Source organism: Ascaphus truei, chromosome 8 (genome assembly GCF_040206685.1).
Source record: "Ascaphus truei isolate aAscTru1 chromosome 8, aAscTru1.hap1, whole genome shotgun sequence".
Taxonomy (NCBI): Eukaryota; Metazoa; Chordata; class Amphibia; order Anura; family Ascaphidae; genus Ascaphus; species Ascaphus truei.
In genome coordinates, this window is record NC_134490.1 from 56,272,843 (window position 1) to 56,293,859 (window position 21,017).

General features: G+C 43.2%; 1 protein-coding gene across 1 annotated transcript; it reads left to right on the forward strand.

Moving 5' to 3' along the window:
* The first annotated feature begins 3,806 nt into the window (after positions 1 to 3,806).
* ABRAXAS2 (abraxas 2, BRISC complex subunit) lies at positions 3,807 to 20,786 on the forward strand. The gene is made up of 9 exons (XM_075612165.1): positions 3,807 to 3,946; positions 5,035 to 5,125; positions 5,700 to 5,736; positions 6,453 to 6,519; positions 9,712 to 9,902; positions 10,674 to 10,793; positions 16,048 to 16,132; positions 16,220 to 16,334; positions 18,947 to 20,786. Exons 1-9 carry the CDS (start codon positions 3,875 to 3,877, stop codon positions 19,333 to 19,335), a joined length of 1,167 nt encoding a protein of 388 aa, XP_075468280.1. The 5' UTR covers positions 3,807 to 3,874; the 3' UTR covers positions 19,336 to 20,786.
* Positions 20,787 to 21,017: the final 231 nt, after the last annotated feature.

Genomic DNA, 21,017 nt, shown 5'->3' on the forward strand with positions numbered 1-21,017 from the left:
CATGCTGCCTAGGGGTCACACTCGACTCCTCTCTCACATTCGCCCCTCACATTCAAAACATTTCTAAAACTTGTCGCTTTTTCCTCCGCAATATAACAAAGATACGCCCTTTCCTCTGTTGCTCGACTGCTAAAACTCTGACTCAGGCCCTCATTCTCTCCCGTCTTGATTACTGTAACCTCCTGCTGTCCGGCCTTCCTGCCTCTCACCTGTCTCCCCTACAATCTATCCTAAACGCTGCTGCCAGAATCACTCTACTCTTTCCTAGATCTGTCTCAGCATCTCCCCTCATGAAATCCCTCTCCTGGCTTCCGATCAAATCCCGCATCTCACATTCCACTCTTCTCCTCACTTTTAAAGCTTTACACTCTTCTGCCCCTCCTTACATCTCATCCCTAATTTCTCGTTATGCACCATCCAGATTCTTGCGTTCTTCTCAAGGATGTCTTCTTTCTACCCCCCTTTGTATCTAAAGCCCACTCCCGCCTTAAACCTTTCTCACTGACTGCCCCACACCTCTGGAATGCCCTTCCCCTCAGTACCCGACTAGCACCCTCTCTATCCACCTTTAAGACCCACCTTAAGACACACTTGCTTAAAGAAGCATATGAATAGCACTGTGGATATTCTGAACACGATACATAAAGCTTGGCCCCCTGCAGACGCACTTACCAGAACTCCCTCCTACTGTCTCTGTACGTTCTACCTACCAATTAGACTGTAAGCTCCTCGGGGCAGGGACTCCTCTTCCGAAATGTTACTTTTATGTCTAAAGCACTTATTCCCATGATCTGTTATTTATATTATCTGTTATTTATTTGATTACCACATGTATTACTACTGTGAAGCGCTATGTACATTAATGGCGCTATATAAATAAAGACATACAATACAATATGCTTCATTAAACAGGTGTGTTTTAAGATGGCCTTAAAGGTGAATAGAGGGTGATAGTCGGATATTGAGGGGAAGGGCATTCCAGAGGTGTGGGGCAGTCAGTGAGGATTTAAGCGAGAGAGGGCATTAGATACTAATGGGGTAGACCAGTGGTTTTCAACCGGGGTTGCATGGCCGCAAGGGGGGGAGAGCTGGGACAACTATCCCATGCTGTCCCAAGCCCAGCGACGCAGCGGCACCCCCACACAGTAGTGAGCCACAATCAGCAGCCGCTCGGTCAGTGCTGTACTTCATCTCTATGCCTGTTCCTGTTGGCGCCACTGACAGGGAGAGAGAGGAATTTGAGAGGGTGGGTGCTGAGAGAGAGATCACAAAAACCCTCCACAGCAAAGCAAATGGAAATATTACCGTATGCTCATTTGCATGTCTTAGACAGGTCTGCAACCCCGCCTTTCACCATTATCACACAGCACTTCCACTGCAGCAAGGGATTCTGGGAAATGACATGCAAATGAGCACACAGTGCCACCTTTTGCTTCAAAACCATTAACATGGTCCCCTATAGGCTTAAGCTTGCTGCAGGGTCACATCTTAGGGAGGACAGTCCAAGGGCATGCACCCTCGCCATGGCTTGGGCCCGATTGTGCTCATTTGCATGTTATTTCCCAGAATCCCTTGCTGCAGTTGTAGTGCTGTGTGCTGGGTGATAATGGTGAAAGGCGGGGTTGCAGACCTGTCTAAGGCTGCGTCCATAGAAGGACAAGCAGCGCTGAGGCGTGCGGACGTTCCGCGCTGAGCCCCTGCATCCTCAATGAGGATGCCTTGAGAGGGGGCTCACGTGAGCGTGCGGAGGCTTTGGAGTTTTCAGCCGAGCGCCAAGCTGAAAACATCCAATCAGCCTTAAGCAGCGTCAACGTCACGGCGCCGTGACATTGACGTCAGTGCGTCGCGGGCGATTGGCCCAGCGACGTCACTGCCCCGCCTCCAACCACCTCCCCCCGGCTCCCTTCGCACACGCTGGCTCGCCTGCAAGTCCGTGAAATCGCGCTGACTTAAGCAGGTGAGCCTCAGCGTTAGAGCGCATCCGCTCTCCTCACCCCTCTATGGCCTGGGCCTAAGACATGCAAATGAGCATACAGTAATATTTCCATTTGCTAGAGAGAGAGAGAGTGTGTGTGTGTGTGTGTGTGTGCGCGCGCACGTACCGAAGGGGGAGGGGGAGAGAGACGGGAATGAGGGTTGGGGTTTCCCAGAATTTCAAAATCGAATTCTGGGGTTCCCTAACCAAAAAAAGGTTGAAAATCACTGGGGTAGACAGAAGACATCCTTGAGCAGGACCTAAAGCAACTGTTCACGTTTGCAGGAATTATTTATACGCAGTTAAATTCTTTCGCACATTGTATTAGGTTATTGTTCCCCGGTTTGTAATTATTTTGAACCAAAAAGTGATAGGTCTCCATTCTCTAAACAAAATAGGTTTTTGGTCACTGGAAGTGAATAATCAGTGGGTGCTGCTTTCTACAGCATCACATTGCGTTGCAATCCAGGTTTAATTTATTACAGGATTGAAGCAGGGGGTCTCTGGGGCTGAACTGTTAATTTCTGATCACTCGGATGTCCTGCATCACTCATTCTTCATCCTGTAATATATGTTTTTTTTTCTTTTTTTAATGAAAGCTGGATTGCTGCTTTACAGTGGCAGCACCTCCTGCATGTTTATCTGTTAAAGATGTATTAGATACTGTTCAGTAGATTGTTTTCACCTCTGTAGTATTATCCCTGCTCACTGTTTAAGAAAAACAAAAGTAAACTATTTTATCCCTTCAAAAAAGAAAAGAAAACTGTCCCAACTCTAAATGAATATGGCTGCTAATCCCGTCTCACTTAGTGACATTAGCTGATCTTAAATAACCTTTTCTGAGAAGATTGCGAGATTTGTTTCTAATAAGATTCTTTGTAGTCTGCACAGAAAACAGCTGGAGTCTGCCTGAATTTAAATTGCCATGTGAACATTGTACTGCAGGCTTTACACCGCTTTACACCCTTTAAAACAAACATGAATCTAAAATAAAGAACAGATAGGTTAAAAAAAAAAAAAAAACCTAGAAATAAAGCAGGTAATCCGCGTTATAGGGTATATATGGGCAAACTGCACTTTTTAAGTCAATGTCCCTGTAGCATCATTAACTTGAATTGAAATATCATGTGTCCCCACCCGTCAGAAACATTAGCACCTTCTATCCCCTTCATACAAATCTCTTGTGAGCACAGTACAGCAGGGCCCCGCTCATACGGTGGGTTCCGTTCCAGGCCGCCATAAAGCGGTGCCCTACTGTACTGTATGGTATCTTTGAAAACAGAGATGCAGAGCTGTAAACCAACTGTTTCGCTGACAAATGGCATCTGACAAGGAGTTGTGCATGCACTAAAATTGTTGCTTAGTGACAGCCGGATACTTTGCTGCTGAGCACGTCATGCCGAAAATCGCCGGAAAAACGGAACAAGCGCCGAACCTAATGCATATGGGTATACATTGGGGACGCTGTAAATCGGAGCCCTACTGTACATGTCTCAACCCTACCCTTCCCAATCTGTTAGCATAGTGCGTCCACTAGAGCCAGGGATTCTGGGAAATGACATGCAAATGAACCCACACCTTTTGCCTCATGTCCATGCACCACCTTCAATCCAGAAGCAGTCAATGGACATGCCCATGTCTTTCAGAGACTTTTTTTTTTTTTTTTAAACCAAGTTGTTAAAATCCAAGAACTCCAGCTAGATACATGGGGGAGGACCTTGGGAAATTACTTCCACAGTGGGATAATCCTGGCTTCAGTTCACAAAACCGATTCTAGCCTGAGCAGCGTGAGACCGCCCACAAAACTACAACTCCCAGAGTTCCCTGCTCAGGGAAACGCGCGTGACGCCATGACAGGCCGCGGCGCGCAGCATTGTGGGAGGGAGCGGGCTCACTATCATGGCGGCTTCCATTTCTGGTTATACGTTCAGTTCCGTGTGTTATCACAGCGCCAACAGTGACTCGGACCACGTAAGTAGCGGGCTCTGCGTCATGTTTCTCCGGGGGCAGCGGGCCGCGCGTGTCAGGTGGAAGTGGGTGAGAAGGAGGGGATGGAAATTGATGCAGCTACTGGGCAGGGGGAGACCTAGTGAACGCCAGGCAAGGAGTGGCCATGAGTAGACTGTGTATGTGTCTTCCTGTGAGTGAGCTGTCACTGTGTCTTCCTGTGGGTGAGCTGTCACTGTCTACCTGTGGGTGAGCTGTCACTGTGTCTTCCTGTGGGTGAGCTGTCACTGTGTCTTCCTGTGAGTGAGCTGTCACGGTGTCTTCCTGTGAGTGAGCTGTCACTGTGTCTTCCTGTGAGTGAGCTGTCACTGTGTCTTCCTGTGAGTGAGCTGTCATGGTGTCTTCCTGTGAGTGAGCTGTCACGGTGTCTTCCTATGAGTGAGCTGCCACTGTGTCTTCCTGTGAGTGAGCTGTCACTGTGTCTTCCTGTGAGTGAGCTGTCACTGTGTCTTCCTGTGAGTGAGCTGTCACTGTGTCTTCCTGTGAGTGAGCTGTCACTGAGTGTAACTGTTTTCCTGTGGGTGAGCCGCTACTGTGCCTGCCCGTGGGTGAGCCGTCACTGTGCCTGCCCGTGGGTGAGCCGTCACTGTGTGTGTATGTGAGTGATGAGTAACAAGTTTGTTTATGTCAGTTAATGGTAAATTATTCAGTGTGATTTTGGAATTTGAGATGAAGACGAGCGTGTTTGAGTTGGAAGGTGTAAAATGAGTGTGGATTCTTCAGATGGGATATTGGATCTGGAGTGATTCTAGGCTGGAAGTTGGTACAGGATTTCTGCTGAATGAGCATAGTATTGCTTCTGAATTGGGGAATTTATCACAGCATTGATTTTGGATGGGCATGCTTCGTGAGGCTATAGGATTGATAGTTATGGCTGTAATTCTGTAATGAATTATGTGGAGCTGATGTGTGTATTTTGGTTAGAGTGACTTGTTTTTTTGATTAGAATCTTACTCGATTCTATGTCCTCTGAGTTAATGTAAATATGTAGCAAAGGGTTTTATTTCGGTTGCATGCAAATCCGATCGTTCATAACTTTGTTCCTTTTGTAGGAAGGGTTCCTGGTGGGAGAGGTGAGACAGGAGGAAACTTTCTCTATCAGCGATTCACAGATTAGTAACACAGAGCTTCTGCAAGTTATAGGTAAGTTCTGCCATAACTTGTACCTCTGCATAACTTTAAAGTTGGGGGCTGAGGCATCAACTAGTTTAGCCCCTCAGAGTATCAGGAGTACAAATAGTCTATTTTACATTTATCTAAATGTAGCACATACAAAAAGAAAAAGCGGAGAGAGTGCACTGAGTATAAGGTATATACATTTTTTTGTGTGTGTGTGTCCCACTGGGTGGATTACAACAGTAACAGCGTAGAAGATGAAAATGATAACAAAATAACTTACAAACTAGCTAAGGCGTGCGCAGGTCAAACCGGGAGATCCAGAAGCGAGATCAGGAGGGTAGATGAAAAACGGGTCCGGACTCACGATGCTCCATTGATCGCGTGCTCTTCTCTCCAACCGGTACCCCTCTCCAGCCGGTGGACGCTCACGCAGCAGCCCCTTGTTACATCAGCTCGAGCGCGGATTTCCTACCAAAAACTTTTCTTAAATGTAGAAAATGTAAAGACTTTTTCAAGTGCACTGTTTTTGTTAAAATGCACATTCCCAACATTGTAGTTTAATACACATTTAATTTCAGCCGGTGTCTTTATCTTTCAGAAATCCATAAACATCAGCCATGCACCAAACTGTTCAGGTAGGTTTTTAATAATCTGTGCTCTTATTCTGATTATATATTGTGATGAAGTATGAAGCCAATGTTGCTCTATGGAGGTAAATGCCTTAATCAGCGAGAGTAGACTTCTGGGTGTGCTAAATCGGGGGAGAAGTCAAGAATTGGTACCAGCTCTGTTTACGATTGCAAAAAAAACAAGTAATCTGCCCTGTAGCAGCAGTTGCGATAACTATTTCTGGGAAACTCTTTAGACTATCTTCACTTAATGGTTTTGAAGGGTTATATCCAGTGGTTGACAAATCACCCAAAAATCTACTCGCCGAACCAAAAAAATCTACTCGCCACCTAGTCCCCCACCCAATCCCGCCCTGCTTGGTGTCGGCCATGAGGAGGTCGCCACGGGGTCAAATCCAGTCGCCACGGGCCTGTATTTTAATGGATTTGTCGAACACTGGTTATATCAATCTGGCCCTGCAATGGCCTATAAGTACATTCATGAGCAAAGGAGCAATGTTACATAATAGAGAATCCCTGCCTAAAAAGCATTAAGGCTTTTCTCAATTAATGCTTTGTTTGCTATTAAAGCCAGTTATACAGTACGTGGATTGCATGCATAAACATTTCTCTTGTTTGCTGCTTGTAGTAGAGAGGATGGGGCCAGATGTCTGCCTAGATATAATTAGAGGTGTGATGTAGTTGATTCTCTTGCGTCTATAACAGTGTGTTCTCTTTGACAGTTTTTATGATTATGCGGGCACAGTGAACGAGGAAAGCCTTGATCAGATCCTCAAAGACAGACGGAAAGTACGATCGTTTTTTTCCTACTGCTTACTTTCACTTCACAGGAGAGACAATCTAGTCTTACAGCTTTGACAATTTAGGCAGGAGTTGGACCCAGGTTGACTGTAAATCAGTTTAAGGTTTACTGTTTGGTCAAGAGGCACGTGGCATTTAAGTCAAGGTATTGTAATATGATTGGAATCCAGGGCATTTTTGATGGTCAGCAGCTCAATATTTGAAAATTGTAGGCCAAAATATATATATATATATATATATATATATATATATATATATATATATATATATATATATATATATTTGTCTTTGTGTGCCAAAACAAATCCATACATGCATTTACAAAAACCTTCCCTAAAGGGTTCCTCTTACTTTAACTGAAGCTTAACAATGCCTATGTAGCAATGGTGTGTCGCTATATAACCAAGTATATTCTCTTCCTCATTCATCTCTACATAAGTGCTTGCAAAGAAGTTCAATCTTTTCCGCCTAAGATGTGCAGAAAAACAGGAAGTTATGTAAAATATCTCCCCCTCTGTGTATGGATTTATTTTTCCTGCAGCTGAATAGGCTTTCTTGTATTCGTGGCTCCCATATAGTTTTTGTCTCGAGATGCAGGATCTTTTCCTGGGATTTCTCTTTTCTTTGGGCTCCGACAGGTAGCTTACTTTTTTCACTTACTTTTTGCCCCGAAGGACAATAAAACGAGGCCAGAAAAGTTGCACAAAGCATTCTGATTTGTTTACTGGACAAAACAGGTTGTACCAAGGATTTCAGTGCTGGGTGTTATAGCAAAACACACATTTTAAAGTGGATTCCCTGAGCAGAAACACAGTATGCAATTTGTGAAGGAATTATTTTTTGTTTATGAGGAACATCAGATTTGTCTTATAAGCCATTCCATTAAAACAGAGGTAGCCAACTCCCAGTTCTCAAGAGCTACCAGGTTTTCAAGATAGCCCTACTTCAATCTTTGACTGAGCCACTGATTGAGTCACCTGTGCTGAAGCAGGGATATATTCTGAAAACCTGACCTGTTGGTAGCTCTTGAAGACTGGAGTTGGCTACCCCTGCATTAAAATTTACAACAATAATTTACATTGCAAGGTGTTTTAAGAGTTTCTCACCTCCTGGTCATGGCAAGAGCACTTAAGAAGATTACGATCTATCGTAAACGCTGCTGCCAGAATCGCTCTACTCTTTCCTAAATCTGTCTCCGCGTCTCCCCCGCTGAAATCCATCTCCTGGCTTCCTATCAAATCTCGCACTCAATTCTCCTCCTCACTTTTAAAGCTTTACATTCTTCTGCGCCTCCTTACATCTCAGCCCTAATTTCTTGCTATGCACCATCCCAACTTTTGCGCTCTGCTCAAGTATGTCTTCTCTCTACCCCCTTTTGTATCTAAAGCCTTCTCAATGACTGCCACACACCTCTGGAATGACCTTCCCCTCAATATCCGACTAGCACCCTCTCTATCCACCTTTAAGACCCACCTCAACACAACTGCTTAAGGAAGCATATGAGTAGCTCCATGGCTGATAATTAACACCTCATACATAAACCTTGGCCCCTTGCAGACGCACTTTCCAGAACGCCCTCCTACTGTCTATACATACATCCTACCAACCAATTAGATGGTAAGCTCTTCGGAGCAGGGACTTCTTTTCCTAAATGTTACTTTTATGCCCTTTGTGTTATTTATATTATTTGTTATTTATGATTGTCACGTATATTACTGCTGTGAAGCGCTATGTACATTAATGGCGCTATATAAATAAAGACATACATACATACATATTGCACTTTAGCGTTTGTGGAAGATAAGAGCTTACTGGGTGAAAGCAGCAGAGCTGGCTCTTGAAAATCCTTGGCTTTTCCTGATAGCTGCAGATCGGCAGGGTCAATTACTGACCCATTATTTGGATACAGAAAGGTGATCATTCATGTTATTACATCCCATCAAATCTCAATTGAGGTAGTTTATTTTACATACATTTCTGAGCAAAATATATATTTTTAGAAGTGTTTGAAAGATGGCGAATATGTCTCTATAAAGATCCAAAGATAATACATTGGTATCTACTGTGCAGGAAGTTATGCAACTATATACTTACCCATTTATGCTGCAAGTCAGTTCTCTCTCCTGTGTCACTAGCTCATATTAACCAGTGAAGGGGAAATGGGCAGTTCCACATGGCAAACAAAGGTTGTGTTTTTTTATTGTTTTTTTTTTTGTACAATTTATTAATGTAATGTAATTTCCTTAGATTTTATCCCTCTCAAAGTACAATTTTGACTTATTTTATTCTGGTGTAGAAATTAGTGTTTCTCTCCTCCCTGTGTCTGTTTTATTTAAATCACATGTCGTAATCAATGTTCTTTCCCAGTACCTCTTCAAACTAATAATAATGCCAAGCAAAAGAAAACGCCTGGATCAATATTTAGTGTGTGTGTGTGTGTGTGTATACTCAAGTTATGGTGGGTTAAAAAAGTGACAAAAACCCTCCACAGTAAAGCATATAGCAAATGGAAATATTACTGTAGGCTCATTTGCATGTCTGACAGGTCTGCAACCCTGGAAGTGCTGTGTGTTGGGTGATAATGGTGAAAGACGGGGTTGCAGACCTGTTTAAGGCCGTGCTTATAGTGCCGGAGACGCGACGTTGCCCGAAAACAAATGCATTGCCGCCGCCGCGTGCGCTTATAGTGCGCGCGATGGTGACGTCGCGAAAACTTGTAGCCGGCAAAATTTGATTTTTCAAGGGCTGTCGCATCACGTGACGGTCCTTGAACCAATCAAATTGCCGGAATCACGCGACGACGATGCCCAGCGAAATATAACTTTCGCCGGTGGAGACGTCACCCGTCGTGTCGCTGTCACCATCGACGGCCTAAGACATGCAAATGAGCATACAGTAATATTTCCCGTGTGTGTGTGTGTGTGTGTGTGTGTGTGTGTGTGTGTGTGTGTGTGTGCGCACATGAAGTTTACACATAATATTGCAAAATAGATTGTCAATATTGTAAAAACACTTCAAAGCACTGCAAGTTTAAAAATACTTCTAGTTCTCTGATTTTGTTTAAAAATTGCCAATACCCTTAGTTTGCGTTGGTCCTATGAGAGACTGCCCCTAAGAGTTACTGACATGATTCTGAGCATTATAGCTTTAAAACACGACCCTCCCATTCTCTTCTGACAGAACGTGATTGGCTGGTACAAGTTTCGGAGAAACACACAGCAGCAGATGTCATACAGAGAACAGATTTTACATAAACAGTTGACGCGCCTTCTTGGAGTCCCCGACCTAGTCTTCCTGCTGTTCAGCTTCATCTCTACTGCCAATACCTCCACTCACGCCTTGGAATATATGCTCTTCAGGCCTAACCGCAGGTACATTCCCTAGGGAGTCTATAATTACTGCAGTATGTACACTTGTCAATAACAACACAGGCAGAGACTGAAATATTGCAACCATCAAGTCAATCTGTGTATTTCAAGCCCCAAGGAACAAAAGTAGTTGGAGCAACATTAGAAGCATAAGATAAACATGCTTTCACTTTCTACTGTGTATTATCATGTAAATAATGATTGTTTACACTGCATCCAAAATGGACAAAAAAATGGGAATAAACAGAATTTGCCACTTGGACAAATGGAGAGCTGCATGAACTGGTGGCTTATACTGATACTCAATTGTAGGAAGGCAGCGGGCACTCGGTTGAAGAAAATATTTCTTTATTGAATATACATAGTCCTCCTACACGTTTCGGTCCCAGCTGCGATGGAAACGCGTAGGAGGAATAAGTATATTCAATAAAGAAACCCTTTCTTCAACTTTGAGTGCCCGCTGCCTTCCTACCATTGAATTAATTCACACAACGGGATCTACCATAGGATCAGACCCCTGACAGCATATCGTGCACCACCATTTATTTCTTCCGGTACAGTGAGTACGAAAAGGAATGCAATCTCTTAAATACCCTTTTTCTAATTATACTGATACTCGTTTCTGAGAAGCACAATTTAGTGTTTTTTTCCAAGGGTTTGCTACCTTTTTACCCAGTGCAGGCTGATGAGGACTGCCTGGCCTCTTTGTCCATATGTCATAATGTAATCTTATTTGATCTGAATGACATTCTTCTGCCTCTCCTCTATTTCCAGGTTTAATCAGAGAGTCTCACTCACTATTCCAAACCTGGGCACGACGAGTCAGCAGGAATATAAAGTGTCTTCAGTGCCAAACACCTCCCAAAACTATGCCAAAGTGATCAAAGAACATGGGTGAGTTAGCATATTGCAATCAAGTAGGTGGCACTTTGGGAATGCCGAGGCACGGATGAGTAGGTAAATGCTGTTTTCTGAATGGGAAATAGTGAGAGGTATTAATACACTAGGACTCTGAGCATCCAAATGATTGCAGTTTGACGTACTCCTGAAAGCCAAGAGGAGACAAACCACTGCAGGAGTGGCCTAACTCCAGTCCTCAAGGGCCATCAACAGGTCAGGTTTTAAGGATATCCTTGCTTCAGCACACGTGGCTCACTCTTCGACTGATCCAATGATTGAGCCAGAGATATCCTTAAAACTTTACCTGTTGGTCGCCCTTGCGGACTGGAGTTGGCCACTCCTGCACCATTGCTATGTGATGCCCTCAATTAAATGTGTGATTATTATTTCTCTTTACTAGTGGTCGTGATGTTATAGTACAACTACTTTTTCATTAACCCCAGAGGAGGAAAGTATCAACTTTGATCTCTCGTTATATCTCTGCTCATCTCCTGCGCTCTACCCATATTCGTCTCCTGTCCATCCCTTTCACCTCTACTGCTCTCTCTCGCCTTAAACCTTTTTCCCGTACTGCCTCTTACCTGTGGAACTCCCTCACACTCGGTATACGCCAAGCACCTTCTCTCCCCACCTGTAAAACAAACCCTAAAACCTCACCTCTTTAAATGAAGCATTTTAATAGCATAGACTCGTGGCTTCTGTCCCACACCAACAGTCGCTCCTATCTACCATTGTGACCACGCACTGCCATCTACTGCACCTATTCCCTCACCTGCTGTCTCAGAGTTTCCCAACATACCTCTTAGATTGTAAGCTCTCCGGGGCTGGGTTTTCCTTTCCTATTGTCTGACTTTGTTGCACTTATTGTACTATAATTCCCAGTACTGTTTTTTTTGTCTTTATTGTAAAGTGGTGAGTACACTGTGGGAGCTACATAAATAAAGGTTATACATACATACTGTAAAAATAATAATCTGTCCATCGAGTTCTACCTGTGCTAAATGTAGAGGACGGATACTTATCCTATGTTTTATATTTACAGTATTTTGATCTAGAGGAAGGCAAACAATAACTCCAGTGATACATTATCCAATTATGTCTTATAAGAGGAAAATAATAAATTCCTGGCTCAACATCCTTCCCATGTTTACTTATTTGATATATCCCTGTAAACCTTTCCTTCCCAACCTTTTTGTGAAAATATATATAGTATCTGCCATCACAGTCACCATAGGTAATGAATTCCACATGTTAATTGCCCTTACTGTAAAGGACTCTTTCCTTTGTTGCTGGTAAAATCTATTTTTCCTCCATAATGACTGAGCCAACTGTGCTGAAGCAGGGATATCCTTAAAACCTGACCTGTTGGTGGCCCTTTTGAGGGCTGGAGTTGGGCCACTCCTGCAGTGGTTTGTCTCCTCTTGGCTTTCAGCAATACGACAAACTGAATCATTTGGATGCTCAGAGTCCTAGTGTATTAATACCTCTCACTATTTTCCATTCAGAAAACAGCATTTACTTACTCCTCCGTGTCGCGGCATTGCTAAAGTGCCACTTTCCTCCAACCTCAAGGGATGACCAGGTGCAGTTTATACTGCCCTTGGGATGAATTGTTCTTTTGAAAGCTCCTTGTATTGTCTCCAATTTATATTTGTATATAGTTATCATCATATCCCTTCTTAGACGCCTCTTTTCTAATGCAAGCAAATGTAATTTAGCTAGCCTCTCCTCATAGGTCAGATCTTCCTTCCTGTTCACCTGGCAGCACCATGGGTAATGGGCTCCAGTCCTAAGGTAGGACAGCAAGTATGTTGCACGTGTCCTATATAGGGAACTTTTCCCTTTACCTGTGTAGTGTTTTTTCCTGTCCTACCTGGTGGTAGGAGCTTGCACTAAAGAAAGTGTATTATTTTTATAAGGCTTTCTCAGGGAGTGTCAAGCAGTCCGTTTCCCCATAAGGGTGGGTTACCTGGGGGGAAAAAAGGGGCTACAGCCACCATTTTTCTGGGCACAAAAGCAGCAGAGGCTGGTTCCCCTACAGAAGGCAGAAGTCGCTCATCTCTTTGGGGGCTTGTGGCAGAGATGTCGGCAAGCGTCCCCAGGACCTGCTGAATCTGCGTGTGCTCCAAGAGGCCATCGAGTGGAGGAAGGAAGGTCCAATATTGCGTCACCACGGAGGCGCAGTCTGGAGGTGTCAGACGAAATCCTTTTGCATAGCTGAGGCCACTTGAACACAGGACGGTATCGGGTGGAGGCGAAGCGGCTCAAGTCGCTACTGGTCGGCGTGTGCCACGTGGTCGGCAAGGGCGAATTTAAAAAAAGAATAAAATGACAGGAGACGGACGGATACTGGAAACAGAGTGCGGAGACGTAGCTTCTGAACAGATTGAGCCTTCACCTGCTGTCAAGTACTGGAAAGGGAATGATGCAGGGAAAACGTTTGAATCTGGTAAAACTGGGAGGGGGATTACTTTTTTCTTATGATATATTATGTATCCCACGGATGTCGGCTCCTCACAATGCAGGGCCTGAAGCCCCTCAATAACCCAGTAAAGGGGAGGTTAGACCCAAGAAAGTATTCACAAAGACAAAACATTTAACATGTGCAGGATATTGAACAACCTTTACCTGACGAGCATAAGAAAATATTATGCAATGCCTGCCTAAAACAACTGGCAATGGGAGAAAATCCCATCCACATTCAGGGCTTCCTGGGGTGGTTTTACTCAGCAATGCAGCCGATATTTCATAGCTTTAAATCTATCCATTTATAGATGACATGACTGCTTATGAACAAAGAGACTAGAGGCGTTACTTGGCTTTCTCAGGAATTGTACTAAAAAGCCTCAATAGATGCATGGCCGACTCGACAGTGGCCCGCAGGGCACTGTATCTTAAAGCTTGGATAGCAGATGCAGCTTTCAAAAGCTAGCTTTGTTCCATGGCAGGCGAAGTCTCATTATTCAGAGCAGAATTAGAGAAACTTGTGGAAAGATTAACAGATGACAAGGTGTGAGTGTTTCCCCAATACAAGAGGCAGACCAAGAGCCACAGATTGTTTTTTCGTTGCTCAAGACCTCAAGAGAAAGCAGCCTTCTCGAGGAATACAAGTCAAACAAGAACTTTACAAGGTATTTATCTTCCTCCACGACTAGACCAGGGGGAAGATCAGTGGATTTCTCAAATTTCCAAAGACCATCATCCATCTGACGTCAGATTTCCAAGAATCAGTCATCAAATAGGAGAAAGACTCCACCAGTTTGCAACCAATAGGCCTCTGATAAAGCGATTTGTCCAAGCCATTCAGAACATTAGACCTAGAATCAGAACCAATTCCAGCATGAGATTTGAATCTAGTACTAAATTCTGTGCAATGCACAGGAAGCATACATTAATAACCGGTCTTTTAAAATGGCGTGCCCAATCCCAGTGACGTCTGCTAGACGAGTCGGTAAAATACAGACCTTTCAATAAAGGAACCTTCTATGTCAAGTCACGAAGACCAAGTGGTGCTGAGGACAATTCCTCACTTTTGGCAAAAAGCATCATGTTTTTTTTTCCACACACATCCCGAGTTTATACTGCCTACATTGTGGAAACATCCAAAGAATGAGAAGGAAAGGAGGAATATACATTCACTGGATGTGAAAAGATGTTTAATGGAATACCTGCAAGGAACTCGGGAAGTCTCAGAACCTGTTTATTTTGTTTTCGTGGGGAAAAACAAAGGAGAGAAGGCTTCAAATAGATCTATTGCAAGATGGATTATACAGACTATACGCTTAGTGTATAAAAAATCCAACATGCAGATACCAACAGGCCTAAAAGCTCATTCTACAAGAGCGGCAGCAACGTTCTGGGCAGAGAAAGCACAGGCGTCCGCAGAACAGATCTGCAAGGCAGCTATATGGAAAAATATCCACACCGTTACCAAACATAAATTGGACGTACAAGCATCCCAAGAAGCAGCCTTCGGTTTTATAGTCAAGTTTTACAGGCTGTAGTAAATGAATTTCTTATTTGGTTTCTATTGCTGTAATAAGTCCCATGGGGCTGCCAGATGGACGGAAAGGAAAGGGAAAATTTATCTTACCAGACATTTCATTTCCTTCAGTCCATCAGGTAGCACATGGCTTTCCCTTCCCTCAGTTTATGGTTTAAAATACTTTTATGTTGAAGGGAACCATGTGTCTGAAAATGTATTTATCTAACCATGTATTACTATCAACAACACTGCACAGGTAAGGGGGGGGGGGGTGCCCCATACAGGGCAGGTGCACGTTACTTCCTCTCCTACCTCCAGGAGGTGGGGCCCATTACCCATGGTGCTGCCACATTTCCGGTAAGATAATTTTTCTCTCTCATCCCTTTTATAAATTTGGTGGCTCTTCTCTGCACTTCTTTCATTTTTTTTTTTATGGAGTTGTGCCTAAAACTGTACTCTATATTCAAGGTGTGGTCTTACTAATGCTTTATACTGTACAGTGTCAGGTTGAATGCAAGCTGTGACATTGTGAAAAACCTATTGGGCGGTGAATAATTACCACTGCCACCTAGATGTCAAAGTAAAGCTACAGGTGGTTGTTGTACAGTGTTGTTTGTTACCATGGTTACCAATTTCTCTGAAACGGTTCAAGCAAATTGGCTGAATTTAGTACAAGTTGCAAAATAATACATTTCATGTTCAGGAATCCAGTCGATGAGATGTACCATCGAGTTTAAAAAACATTTTGTTTGTTTTTACCACTTAAAAAAAATAATTCCAAGATGGGAAATGCACCGATTTTTTGGTTTAAACTTCTGACAGATTTGAGCTAAAATGGTAGAAAGTTACCCTCAAAATGTCATCAATCGGTTAAGGTGTTTGGCCTGTGGTGAGAGAGCACACAAACAAAAAAACAAGCACACACCCAAAGTGGCAACAAAATCTAGTTGAAGTGTTCACTTCGCTCATCCAAATACGGTTAGAATAGCTTTTCTCAACATTAAATAATTCTAGTGTCTTTTTAAAGTCAGAGAATCCCAATTTAATTTTTTAATCTCTCTTACAACTGTCACGTTGTGCAGAATGAATCTGCTTGGCAATAGGGACTTTTTTTTTTTTTTTCCCCTTCAAAAGAAATAACCGGACGAAAATAAACAATGTTAAAAATAATGTAGTATATGGGCGACACTTTAAAGCAGTCATTGTGTATGTTCTGAAATACCACCATGCGTTTCAAACTGAACTGTTATATTGTCTTTTCAGTACCAATTTTTTTGACAAAGACGGTGTGATGAAGGATATCCGGCTGATTTATCAGGTTTATAACGCCCTGCAGGAGAAGGTCCAGGTCAGTAGCTATGAGAGGAGGTTAGGGTTGGGTCCTGTTCGGGCAGAGCCTGCAGCTTCATGTCAGACTTGTCCCACTCTCTCTCAGGCTGTCTGTGAAGAGGTGGAGCAAAGCGAGAGGGTTGTTGAATCCCATCAGGCAGACGTGAAGCAACTGCGAGCTCAAGTTTGCCAGAGGAAGGAAGAGAAGCACCGCGAGCAAAGTGAGTTCCCTTGTCCTGGTTTCAGAAGGGAGTTGAAGTTAGATGATAATAATATTATTATAATCACAACTGAAGATCTGCTGCTTAGGTTTTCTGCTTCCTATTCAGCACTGCAAACCAAACATTCAACAAGTGTGTCCATAACAGAAATGGATAATGCAAGTTGTGCAATGTATAAATCGGGTAAGTTTGACCCACTTGGTCAGGGCATCTTCAACTGGCAGACTAAAGGGCCTTCATGTGGCCCTTGGACTTTCTGCTCCTGCTAATTTCATACTTGTTGCTTAGGCGGCTATTTTTCACACTGAAACTCACTTGTAACTAAGTTAAGGTACAATCTAAGTGGTATGTTGGTCAATTTACAAAGACAGCAGGTGAGTGAATAAGTGCAGTAGATGGCAGTGCTTGGCCACAATGGTTGTTAGGAGTGACTCTAACCATATAGTCCAGGCTATTTGGAGGGTGGGGAGAGAGCGTGCTTGGTGCCGAGTGTGAGGGAGTTTCACAGGTAAGGTGCAGTGAGAAAAGGGTTTAAGGAGAGAGCTGCAGATGTGAAAGGGGTGGCAAGGAGACCATTATGGGTAGAGTGTAGGAGACAAGCAGGGCATAGCGAGAGTTCAAAGCTGATATGTAGGAAAGAGCAGATGAGTGGAGAACCTTAAAGGTAAGGAAGAGAACGTTGTATGTGATCTGACATTTGATGGAAAGCCAGGTGAGGGATTTTAAGGAGAAGATGATTGGATACTGTTTTGGAAGAAAGTGAAATTATTCTAGCAGCCAACTGTTGGATTGATTTCATCAAAGAAAGATGTGAGGCAGGGAGGCCTGTTAGCAGTATGTTACAATAATCCAGACGGGAGAGGATAAAGGCATGCATTAGAGTTTTAGTAGTAGATTGACAGAGGAAAGAGGAAGAAGTGACACATTTTGGTTGTACCGTGAACGTGAATAGGAAATGGAAGAGTCAAATGTCACTCCTAGGGAATGTGCTTTGGCGACAGGATAGAGGGTAGTACCATTTACTGTGATGGAAAAGGGGGATAATTTGCCAGATTTAGGGGGAAATATGAGGAGCTCAGTTTTAGACATATTAAGTTTAAGGCACCATCCACGAGGATATAGCCAGGAGGCAATCCGAGATTTGGGACTGGAATGCCGGAGTGAGGTTAGGGGTGGATAGATATATCTCTGTATCATCTGCATAGAGATGATACCTAAGGCCAAAAGAGTTGATGAGGTCACCAAGTGATGGTGTCTGTAGAGAGAGAAAAGGAGAGGTCCCAGAACAGACTCCGGAGGAACACCAACAGACTGATCAACGGGACGAAGACATGTTGGAAACAAATGGTACAGATGTTATACATGTTTGCAATATATAATCATTTGCAATTCTTTAAACGTATCTAAAATTATATTGTATTAAACATGGCATTTCCAAATGTATTCTGATCTGGCTCATTTTGTAGAACAAGCAGAAGAGGGCTGAACTAGGTCATGTCAATACTAAGTGTGTGTGTGTGTGTGTGTGTGTGTGTGTGTGTGTGTGTGTGTGTGTGTGTGTGTGTGTGTTATTCAAAGTATGAAGCTATCATGAGTTGCAGAGTACCACAACTTGATTTTCATTTACAAGCCTGTGAAAAGGTATTTGTTTTACAAATGATCTCTCCATTTGTTTTTAAATAACAAATATTGTACAAATGGTTCTAAAAGGTAGATGAACAGAGCTTTTCCGCAATGTTAAACACGAGTGAAAGTGAGCACAATTCAACTACTGAATGAATACATTGTCATTTATTGTTGCAGTTTGTACTATAAATAGTACTTTCTTTACCCTGTGGGTGGTGATATGGAGTGCAGGTTTGCAACAAAACGTGGATCTGTGCTTTTATTTAATCAATAGCTGCACAAGCAGAAGGGAAATCCAGTGGAGCCTGTTTTAAGAAATGTCTTTTTCCCCAACACTGTCATTACAAAACATTGGGTAACCTTTTCACCAAGGATGTGGACATTCCCATGAGCATACTCGCTCGTACAAATTCCAACCCCATAGCACTTAAAAGCTCTGCACTTCCCAAATATAGATTGGGGCACATCAACCCAATGTTAAACCTTTGCTTATCCTTTTTGTAATTAAAAGTAGCAAGTATTGCAGGAGAGCGCCATTTGCTATTACCACATCTGTACGTCTCATTGCACAAACCTCATCAATATTTGATTGCTGGGAGAAGGAATGAGATTATGCAGATTATCACTGACTGGAATGAACAACCTGTAATTTATATACTGCGACGACATTGCAAACTGACATATCCTATTCTGCCTGTTACTTGATGGATAATCGCCAGTGTCACCCACTATATTGTTTATGTAGGCTAACTCGGGGGGTCCTCAAGAGCTCCCTACTTAAGCACAGGTGGCTCAATCAGAGGCTGTCTTTGACTGAGCCTCTGAGCCACCTGTGCTGAAGCAGTGATCTCCTGAAAACCTGACATGTTGGGGGGGGGGGGAGTTCACTACCCCTGGTTTAAATATATTTAGTTATTATCTGTTGTGCGATGCATAATGTGTGCCCTCCTTGTGGTGGTTAAATAATATACATCTCTGATCCCCAGGCCTGCGTCATGCCTTATTGCTGAGGACTGAGGAGACGGCAGACTGCATGTTGACATTACTCAGTGGACACTGTGCAGCTGCTGCTTCTAGACCTAAGGACCTTCCCCCTCCATACTTAGCGGAGAGCACAAATGCAGACGACAGCTTAGGGAGCCCACCTGACATGCCTCGGCCCCAGGCTGTAGGCTCTTCCTGCCACATCCTCCTAGAGCTCAAAGATGGTGGGAAAGGTGCCTCCAAGACAGCGGCGAGTGAAGATGTCGAGGAATCGCAAGAAAGTGACTATAAGAAGTTACGGCACCGCACAGAATCTCCTGACAGCGATATGGCAGAGGATCCGTCCCACCTGCCCAGCACACAACTTGATGCGGATTTAGCACAATACTGACTGCCCTTTCCTGTGCCAGAAACCACAACAGGAAATCCTGGCAATATGGAACATGGGCATCGTTTGGGTGTCAAAACAGCCTCCCAGCTGTTTACGTGCAGTACTTTTTTTGTTTTTTTTCTTCCTCTCAAACAGCTCCCTGTAATCACCGACCTCTGAATAATTAGCGCTTCTATGGAGCTGGAAGAGTAGATGGAGCTGCATGTTGTGTGTCTATGTAATTTTTGAGCCAGTACTGTGGACCTTGGGGAGGAGTGGCGCAGATTGAAGGGATCATTTAGGTATGAGCGAAAGGAGGGATGTCTAGAAGCTCACACTGGGCTCTGACCTAGAGACTCATTATAAGATAAAATCCTTTCAAATATCGATTTTCCTCCCCATAACTTAAGCAGTTAAGGGGGTTCAGACAAACTCCAAGGTTTAGCTAACTTGGAATGGTGTTTCTTAGCGATGTGCATCAAAGAAGACGATGCTACTGGAATATGTCCACCCATATACTGCACACTTCCCCATCTTCACCTACCTGATCTATGTATCGCTTTATTACTATCTCTCATATTAACTCTTTTTCTGCAAGTTTATCTGACCCCTTCCTGTTTTTTCAACCCGTAGGGTCTATACATTGAATGCATCGTGCACAAATATTTAACGTATTTACCCAGCTAAAGACTAACCCTTCACTGCATTGCACGCCATATCTTCACCCCCTCTTGTTCTGTAGATGTAGGATTTTATATGCTCATTAATAGCCCTATAACTTTAAGGAGTTAGGCTACAATTATATGTCCCAGTTTCGAATGCCTTATTGCTAAACAGTTTGGGACTTTTTTTTTTTGTGGGGGAGTGGGTTATGCATAGTTTTAATATATATATATTACACTACCTATCTTGGAAAACAAAGTGAGCACAGCTGCAAAAAATTGCAGAACCTCAACATATTGCCACCTACAATGCAGTGAAAACCAAAGTAACCGCACCCGGAGTAGCGCATAAAGACAAATGTTGCGATAATACAATATGTTAATGAGTGATCTAGCACCTGTCCTAGGGTATAGCTTCAATAAAAGAAAGGAACATGTTTTGGGGCAAACCTAAAAATAAAATCATTCATAGGCCTAACCTTTGGGGATATGCTTTCACAACGTTATTGACTCTTGTTATCCCTGAAATATTGCTGCGAGGTACCAGTGATTTAGCTGCTGGGTTTGCAAAACATGGCTAAAGGTGCAAGAGCTGCCTAGCACTGTAACAGGGAAGCTGTTAAATTACTATCTTTGTTCACTCACCATAATACAAATTCTAACATTCACTCCCAACTTCTTCTCCCAACATCCATTATGTGACTTGCCAGTAGTGTGGGAAAATGTTATGATTAGCTGCACTTTTTAATTTAATTTTTACTAAAAAAAAAAATGTACATTTTGCCTATAAATGTAGATTCTCTGGGGGGGGGGAAAAGGCTTGGGGGTGTAGCACTTAATTTTGCAAAGGGACATTCTGGATACAGAGGAGTCGAGTAAGGTTCTTTGCTGAATAGATTGCAGTGTGATGGCAAATCTATAGTCTCTATTCCTGAGTTTGCTGCATTGATTGCTCACACCCAGCAGGCATGGAAAATCACGTTACATGCCGATGAAACTTTTTCCAGGAAGATCGTAAAGGAAATGTTCATCCCGTTCTCG